Source organism: Fulmarus glacialis, unplaced genomic scaffold (genome assembly GCF_000690835.1).
Source record: "Fulmarus glacialis isolate BGI_N327 unplaced genomic scaffold, ASM69083v1 scaffold12386, whole genome shotgun sequence".
Lineage (NCBI taxonomy): Eukaryota > Metazoa > Chordata > Aves > Procellariiformes > Procellariidae > Fulmarus > Fulmarus glacialis.
Window position 1 is genome coordinate 1 of NW_009216300.1, and position 9,007 is coordinate 9,007.

Below are 9,007 nucleotides of genomic sequence, written 5' to 3' on the forward strand. Positions count from 1 at the left end.
AAATATATATATAATACCAAGTGTTTATTCAGAAAAACTTTGCATGTTTGCTACTTTTCATAATTGCTTTCCATCAACGAACTAAATGTTACTTACCAGCTGTTTGTGTTTCAGTACTGTTCAGGTTAATAAGTCCAGATAATTTTTCTTCTTCCTCCTTCAGCTTATATCCAAGCCTTTTTACTGAGTCTATGCTTCCACTGCACTCACCTAGTAGCTTCATCTGTGTTAACAAACAAAAAATCCCATCTCAATATGCACTGTACAGGACTAATTGCATGGAAAATGCAAATAACAATGCAACTTCCAAAACTTCCAGAAGTAAGTCTAAGTGTGACGATAAAAATCTATTACTTTAACAATCTGTCCTGATACTATCAAAGAAATTTATATGGAGACAATAAAGGCTTAAGGCATAAGTTCAGACTAAACAGAAATAACTCAGTGCCACTGTGCCAAATTGTGCTGGATGACTTTAGGTGCCATCTGTTCTAAATGTTAAGACACTATGGCAAAGACACTAGAATATGTGATAAAGAAAATAAACATAAGTTTGAAAACATTACTATGCATCCAAGCAGCTAATTTTTCAATTTGGCCAGTAATAAAATTATTTTAATGATTTTGAGAGATTTTTCTTCCAGAAAATCTCTCTGAGAAAGCTTTTTAATCACGGATTACATATATGCAACCTTGCTTACATGATGCATGTTTATAATTCATCAGCAAGATGAATATTGTGCGTGAAGTTATAAAACCTGCTTTTAAAAGCAGAGGAATTTTAAACAAGGATATCATCATCAGGTGGATACAAACACGTGTGAGAAAGTACTTTTAGACATCTGCAAAAATGTAATAGGAAAATAAATTCCTTAGAGTCACGTTCCTGTAATCTTATGCTATTGTAAGCACACTAATAACATAAACAACAATAGCATGTGGTTAAGGGTAGCAACCATATAAGTGAGTAAGTCTGAGAAGCAGTAATATCCAATTGCTTTGTTGAAACACCTATATTTCTTTCAATAGCAAAACTAAGCTTATAGTGCTTATTCGACTTGTGCTCCAAAATAGACGCACGTATCCTTTGTAACTGGAATCCAGCTCCGGTCCTGTAGGTGTTTTGCTGCGGATGATGTTTTCTGTTTGCTGTATTTGGAAACGACTGGTGTCTAAGGCCTTGTCCAGCTGTCGGATATGTGCCTCCAGGGCACCAGGTTCTCCTGTACCAAAACCAAAAAAAGTGACTGTCACCCAAGTTTTGCCAAATTTTTTTTTACCTTTTGCCCAGGCAGAATAAATATCAGAAATACTATCTAGATTAGACAGTAAAGGAGAAATGTGACTGCAGCAGTATGAGTGGTACAATGTCAAAGTGAACGGATAACTAGTTACATTAGAGGGTGTAAGCGACCTTCAGAGGACAGATGACTATACCAATGAACATGCTTGCCATAAGCATACTATCAAAGAGTCCACAGTTTAAAGCGGGCTTGAAAACTATTCTGAAGTGACTTTTTCCCTCAGAGAATTCCTCACCTCTCTGAAGGGGCAAGTTCTTGGCAAAGCATGTTCTAATCTCATTGATTTTGGAGAATGCCTTGCTCCCTTTCACAAACACTCTCAAATAAAACGTTGTATCTCAAACTCCTGATCCAAATCCGTGTTAAAATTTGATTTTTCCTCGTTTCTCTTTCTATTACTTCTCTCCACTAAAAAATAGTGGAATTTTGACCTACATGAAAGGATCCTATTTGTATACAATTTTGAAGATTAAAAACAGTATACAAAAGCTAAGCAATACTGTTATAATTATCTTCGCAAGGTCCATAGATGACTGGATGTCTTGAAGGCCCACAGCAAGTAGTCCACAACTGATTTAGGCAACCACACTAAGCAGCAAAATTTATAGTATTATTCCAATTAGGTGTTTAACAAAAGTTATGCTTAACATATCTGCAAGATGGTATTATTCATCCAAGCCATTTGGAACTCATACCAGTGTTCCTGAAGGAGGACTAACTTGTATTTTCCTTATAGAGGTCAGCTGAATTCTGTGATATGAATTAGCTACAGCCAATTCTAATCTGAAGCAGGCTGCAGCCTAAAGGACCACATGAGATCCCTCTTATCCATATTCTATCACCATGCCTGATTTCCATCTGTTTACAAAGACAGTTTGAATTTATTTATAAAGACACAATCAAAAACATGCATAGAGAAGGGGAGCCTTCTGTCCTCCTAATTACAGAAAATGAAGCCTCTTGGATGGTCAATCTTTTTTCATACAAAACACCGCCTCACCCCAAATGGACAGAACAAAGTACTCAATATTGCTCTTCCCTCACTACTTTCAAAATTTTCACAGGTCAGAAAACTATACACATTTTTCTATATGTACTGCTATTATTTATACTCTTAATCAATCACAATATTACGTCACTAATTTGGGGAAAAAATAAAAATGGACAGTGAACCTGACGTCTGTGCCACAAATGCTGAGATTTTAAATGTTTGCTATTTCAAATTTGCAATGAAGTCATTATTTCAAAAGAGGAAAGTTGTGAAATCATGAGAGAAGGTATTTGTAAGTGCATCTAATACCTCTGAGAGAGTAATCTAAAAAATGTAACAATAAGTTTAATCTTGTGTAAAAATGCAATATGAAAAAAAATTCATCTTCCAACATAAAAAACTAAGATAAAGACATTGGACTACAGTACCTCACCTTGGCATTGTTATCACATGAAACAACAACTAACTAGAAGTTTATATCGAAGTAATAATTCAAGCTGTGGCTGTGTTAAAAAAACACATACAAAACCAAACAGTTAGGTTGTGCTCGATATCTTTTCCTTCTGCCTTAATCTTTGTAGAAATCACTCTTCTCTCAGAGACGTAACAAAGTATTAAGTCCTGTTGAGGGACTCCACAGAATAAAGACCAGAGTAACCTACTGATCACCACTCTTCTCTCAGAGACGTAACAAAGTAGTAAGTCCTGTTGAGGGACTCCAGAGAATAAAGACCAGAGTAACCTACTGATCAGTTTAGTTTAGTTAGCTGAGGTAGGAGGGCAAATACTTCAAACATCATTGTTTCATCCATGCACCTAATAATACCTTTAAGCGCAGTAGTAAAGCAGGATACTTCTACATTAACGTGCCAATGCTGCCATGTAAGAAATATTTAACTTGTAAGTTGTGAAAAGTATAGCAGATGCTAAGAGAAGAGAAAGAAGTTATGCTTGCGCACTGTCGTATTTGCATCTGGCTATGCTTAGTCTTTTTTGATGCCTACCAGAGATATTTTTGAGTGCGTTTTCTGTGAGTGTTACATAGGCCTCAAGAGTTTCAGGGATCTCTACATCTGAAAAAATAAAAGCACAGTCTAAATTGACAGCTCAGCAATGGCTGTCTCCTTAGAGCAGGAGTCCTTTTCATGGGATGGAATATATAAACAGTTCCAATAGCAAACATCCTTTCTGGAGAAGGAAAAAAGATGAAGACTGAAACACAGGGAGCCTGCTAGAAAGTCTCTTAATATCCAGGCAAACCTGACTCTTTTCAGAGCAATGACCTGGAAAGCAAAAGACAGCCACAAGATCAGAGTATAATATACCAGTATGTCTTCCCCCACAACTGGCTGCATTTGGGCACTTTCACTCATTAAGACTTATTACACAAAGCACACACACTTTGAAAGGATTTCCAACTTCACTGCAGAGCAAGACCCAAGATCCCACCTCAGGCTAAACATTCAGTTGCTGGAGTCTTGCCTGGGTAAGGACTGAGTTAAGATTTACTTAAGCACTTGATGATTTTGTCTGCGGATCTCTCCCACAGCATTTCTTCATCAGTTTGTCCTGCACTTCTTGCCATATCCAGTACAGTTTCTTCTAGTCAGAATAACTTATGACATATTGCTGTTACAGATGACATACCCGATCTGGCCGGCCACAAGCGTAGAGACACAGCCAACTCCCTGTCATATCATATATGCCTTTGCAATTTTCCAAGGCTGTAGTCATCCAGGAATCTCCAGCTGTGTCTAAGGCCAGAAGGCCACTGGGATCACTTAGGGAAAGCTATTTAAGATCTTCAGGGGCTATTTAAAATACTTTTCCATGAGCATCTTGGCCAAGCAATCACACGTGTAACATTTGCTTCTTTTTACTAGGAGAGAACAGGACACACAATTTGCCACCATACCTGCTATACCAGCTGCTCCTCTCAGGTAGAAGTCCTTCTCTTGTCCTCCGTCTTCTTCCTCAGAGTGCAGTGCCCGTGAAACGGCTGTCTCCAGGTCTCTGCTAAGGTCGTAGTCATGATCCCACTCCAGGGGAATGGAGTCCACGCTCGCAGGGGTGTCTCGCCCTGATCGCTCGCTTCTCACCGGCTGGGAAAGAGGCAGCGAGAGGTTGGAAGAGGGGTGCGGGGAGAGAACGCTGTCCGCAGATTTGTCATGCCAGTGTATGTCAGAGAGATCTGCTGATTCATCCAGATCCACCTCTCTGTCAGAGAGGTCGTGTTCGTCATCTGTCAGCTAGAAGCATAATGCAAACAGAATCGATCAATGAAACATGCAGAGGCACTGCATGGTCAGCCCGGGTCAGTGAAATAAAATAGCATTAGGCAACAGCCACACTGATGGGGTTTCCATTTTGCATTCTTTTGCACTTCCCCTTCATTATTTTAAGGTGCACTAAAATACCAAAGCAACAAAAAAGTTCCTAATGCCAGCTTACTTAAGGCACCACAAAGTCTCACATCAAGCAAATGTCTCCAGACTTTTTACTGATGCCACTGCAATACAGACATCAAGTTAAAGAAAACTCTGGAATGAAGTCATAGGAAGCATAAGTGACCTTTATCGTGACCACTGCTCTCGTTATATTAATTCATATTTTTAAAAGCCTGGGTTTTGTTCCTTTCCTTCAGTAGGACTTGAGCTACCAAAAATCATTTTGCTCTCACTTAATCAGTTGTGTGTTCTGTTCTGGAGACAAATTTCTGTCTCTTCTGATGGGGAGAATCATTTTATCATTGTTTTTTAAACAAAACAGAACTCAACAAGGTGCCAGTGAAACTATCTGACAGAGCAGGGAGATGTTCTTATTACCAGTACCACATGGCTACCCCCATTAATAAAGTTTTAGAAATCTCCAATTTGCATGGATTTTCATGATGATTTAAAAAAATTCCAGATCTGGTGAGTTTGCCCTCTGAACAGCATATAAATAACATATAATGAAGGGAGGCAGATGGTCAGGGCTGTAAGAAAATTAAAACACAGGATTTTTGGAAAGTTACAGAAGTTTCACGTTAGTTCATTTCAACATCTTTCTCCCTCCTCATTCTCACACTTGTAAAATGACAACAAACGAAACAAATGCGTATGTAAGTAAGTATACACACAGGAAGGCGGATGAGTTTCTTGTGATAGCGTTCCACACGTCCAAAGACCTCTTGACAGTAACGACGCAGCTCATCTAGTTCTTCTTCAATGACAGCTGCATCCATGGGCTCACTTTTCTCAATGAGTTGCTCACCCTGCACAATTATCTGCTCAATTTTGTTGTTGTTCAGTGAAATTTCTTGCTGGAAAGCCTGCATAAAAGAAAAGCCCATGCTTTATCAATGAAATCAACATTACAACAACCTAAGTTATTAAAGATGCAAGTCTTAGAGTTTTTCAGCAAGAATGGTGTGGGTAACAAACAGGGATCATTCCAAATATTCTAGCATGAGCAACAATGAGCAATTAAATTTAGCATTCCACAGTCTTTCTAGCCAAAAACAGTAATACTTCATGGTTTACCATCTCATTCCTCACTTGTTGTATTTGGAAAGAAAGCTCTTCTCTAAACAAGCCATGCCCATGACCAAATGTCTAGAATGAACACAGATGCTAAAGCTAACACACTGGAATTTTGGATAACATGACATTTGATATTTTCTCTCCAGATAATCTCTCTGATGCAGAAATGGTTAACAAATGTAGTAATTCTTAAGTGTCAGCAATAATGGAGACTTGACATTAATAATTTTTATCGACATTTTCTCTTTTGATTAGGGAATGGAGACTATCACCCTTGATTTTTTGAAAATTTTTCACAGCACAAAGATCTTCCACTCTGGCAGAAAAGTACATATTGAAACCTGACATAGCCCACAACTTCTGAGGCTGAAGTCTCAGCCTGCAAGTAAGGGACTGTATCAGGCTGCATTTTTGGAAAATGTTTCTTAAATTCTTTTCCCAGACGGATGTTTTTATTCCTTCTCTCATCCCTCCTCCTGTTACCATTCAATCATTCTTTACCTTAAGTTGCTTTATCTTTGCTTGGACATCACACTCTGAAAAATGCTCTATGTTGGTCAGCTGCAGGTCCATCTCTGTTAGCCATACCAGGATGCTATCACGTGCTGTCTCAAACTCCTCACGCTGGCCAATAAAATGCTGGGGGGTGGAAAATGGAGTGCCATGAAATGACCAAACAACCCAAAAAACCCCAGCAATAGTGGTTCTCCAAAGAAATAGCCTTCATGCCCTTCAAACCTAACCTAAACTCAGTACACCTTCTTCTTTCATTTCCTACATGCTTTCTAAGGTTCCCTTTTCAGTAACATTATCTACAGCTGCAATTAGCTGACCTATGAAAGTTACCTTCTATGAAGGAGGTGGTGTTTGAGGTCACCAAGCATTTCCCTAATTGGTTACCTCAGACGAAGCGAACTGATAAGCTCCTTTCCTCTTCCAAAGGTAGAAATCCCCTCAAAAACACTTTGCAAATGCATTAAACTGGAAGCTTCTGGACTACCCCTGATTCATAAGTATAGTAGTGAAACTGAAGAGCTTAAAACTGGAAAAATACTTTTAGCCTGCGCAGGATGGAGGTAACTCGCTTTTGTAAGTTGTCCCATCTCTGGTTCCCCTCATGAACCATCTGCTTGAGGCTGCAGTCAGAGTCAGTGCGGTTCTCTCGGGCCAGGCGGCGATACTGTTTATTGATCAGTTCCAGCTGAGTCAGACTTTCATGCACTTGTCTCTGGAAGGCCTAAAGCAATATGAACAAAAGACACCATCAGATTTTTAATTATTGAAATTAGGATACACATATAAGTCTGTCCCTTTATTTGACCCTACTTCTACACTCTGACACGTGTTAGCTAACAGATTTCACTACGGATGCAGACATCTCCTGAGGGCTATCCTATTGAGAGGCTGCCTTCTGATTAAAATGAGCAAAAAAGAGAAAAAAGTTTACTGACATAGTTCATTGAATGAGAAATTGCAACATGAATACTTGTTACAATGGCAAAATCAGCACAAAAAAAGACTCCCCTTTCTACTCAATCATATGCCTTTCTATTTGAGAACAGAAACACAAACAATGAATACGAAACTTTTTTTTAAAAAATGAACAGAAATCCAAGATTCCTGTGGCTTCATTGGATTTCCTTACACATACTGAATTTGCTGAAGTGCAAACATTGAAAAGTTTTGAGTAATTGTTTATTCTGAGTTTTACCAAAAATAGTGAAAAATGGTACTGAAGGAATCATCTCTTTATCTTCAGTATACTGCTATACAAGTAAGCTTTGCCTTAAAATTTTCATGGAAAGAAAATTTCATGAACATCCATACCAACTTATGCCTGGGCAAGTGTCTGCACCATGTGCTTTCAGTGCTTCCTCTACTGTTACAAAAGCCTCAGTCACCCAGCTGGGGAGCAGAAACAGTATGTGACTTAGCCCATGATTTTCATGTTGTGACTAGCAATCACAAAGCAAGTTGGAGAAAGCACCTTGTAAGGAGCTGACTGAATGAATCCCTTCAAAAATAAATAAAAAAAGATGAATATTTTTTCAAAAAACTACTCGTTTTTATGCTGTCACAGAAACAAAAAAGCAATCAATCAAAGGAAGACTTAAAAACATAGACTACACCAGCTCTCTTTTGAATACAAGTAGGTTTTGGCTCCCATTGTCATTCTACAAACTTGCTCTCTGATATTCCTCACAATGCAAACAAACAATCTCTCCCAAAACTAGACATCACCCTTACTAAGGTCTGGAGAAGTGTGATAGGTAATATACTTCTGTACAGAAATTTTCATTAAAATCAGCTAACACATGAGATTTCTACATAAACAATATATACTCTTCATATTGTACCAGTCAAATCTAAAAATGAAGTAAGCACATTTCTGCTGTAATACCAGACACAAAAGTAAAGAAGCTGATTTGAAAAAAGAAAAAAGATCAAAGTCTGCAGAGTCCTCTCAATATAACTACACCCTTCATTAAATGACAATCAAATTGGGTAGGGGACAACCAACAAGGAGCAAATGGGCTTGCAACCGGAGTGAAATGCTCAGTAGAACTCAATTCACTTAAAATTGCACAAGGAGGCAATTCTCACATCAGAGGCACAAATCTGACTATATTTACTAGGATCATGAAATCTAAAAGTGTGCAGCTGTTGTTTCACCTGTTACCAAGCCTTGTCCAGCAAGAGAACAGCTGTGTATTTGTCTTCCATTTTTTCAGCTCAGCTACACAAGAATTCATCTGTTGCGTTCCTTCCTATAATCTCTTTTCATTTCTCCATAAACTACTGGAGAGGAAGGAGTTTGCTTTTGTACAGTGAGGTCAGTGAGAGCTATCTCTGACCTCTGTGCTCAGGAACTGAACGGTTCTTACATGGTCTGCTGGGCTCTTTGGTTTTTTTTATTTCAACTGCAGATATGGAGGGGAAAATAAAATTAGAAAAAAAAGGTCTAGTTAAAGCAGAAACCTGCTGCAGTTAGTGTGTATATTTGGCTGACTTTACACTGACTTCACAGTGAGGTTGCTGAATTCGGACACCACAACTTTTGTCGCTTGCATTCGTGCTTTTTGGTAGGTGTAGAAAACAGGTGCCCAAAAAAAAAGAAGGAAAAAAGAGAAAGACTAAAACTGCAGGGAAAGCAGGCTTCTGGAGAGGCTGGCAAAAGGGTTCCTTCC

At 38.6% G+C, this 9,007-nt stretch overlaps 1 protein-coding gene across 1 annotated transcript in view; it reads right to left on the reverse strand.

The window, feature by feature from the left end:
• Positions 1-96: 96 nt before the first annotated feature.
• The window catches only part of LOC104077859 (nesprin-1-like), a gene marked incomplete at its 3' end in the record, with an annotated part of 66,827 nt that continues 57,916 nt past the window's right edge, over positions 97-9,007 (reverse strand). The window contains exons 32-37 of the mRNA XM_009579256.1: positions 6,874-7,056; positions 6,321-6,458; positions 5,417-5,608; positions 4,211-4,544; positions 1,081-1,223; positions 97-223 (exon numbers count right to left, since the gene is read on the reverse strand). Coding sequence (XP_009577551.1) covers positions 97-223; positions 1,081-1,223; positions 4,211-4,544; positions 5,417-5,608; positions 6,321-6,458; positions 6,874-7,056 — 1,117 coding nt within the window. The remainder of the gene's footprint in view (positions 224-1,080; positions 1,224-4,210; positions 4,545-5,416; positions 5,609-6,320; positions 6,459-6,873; positions 7,057-9,007) is intronic.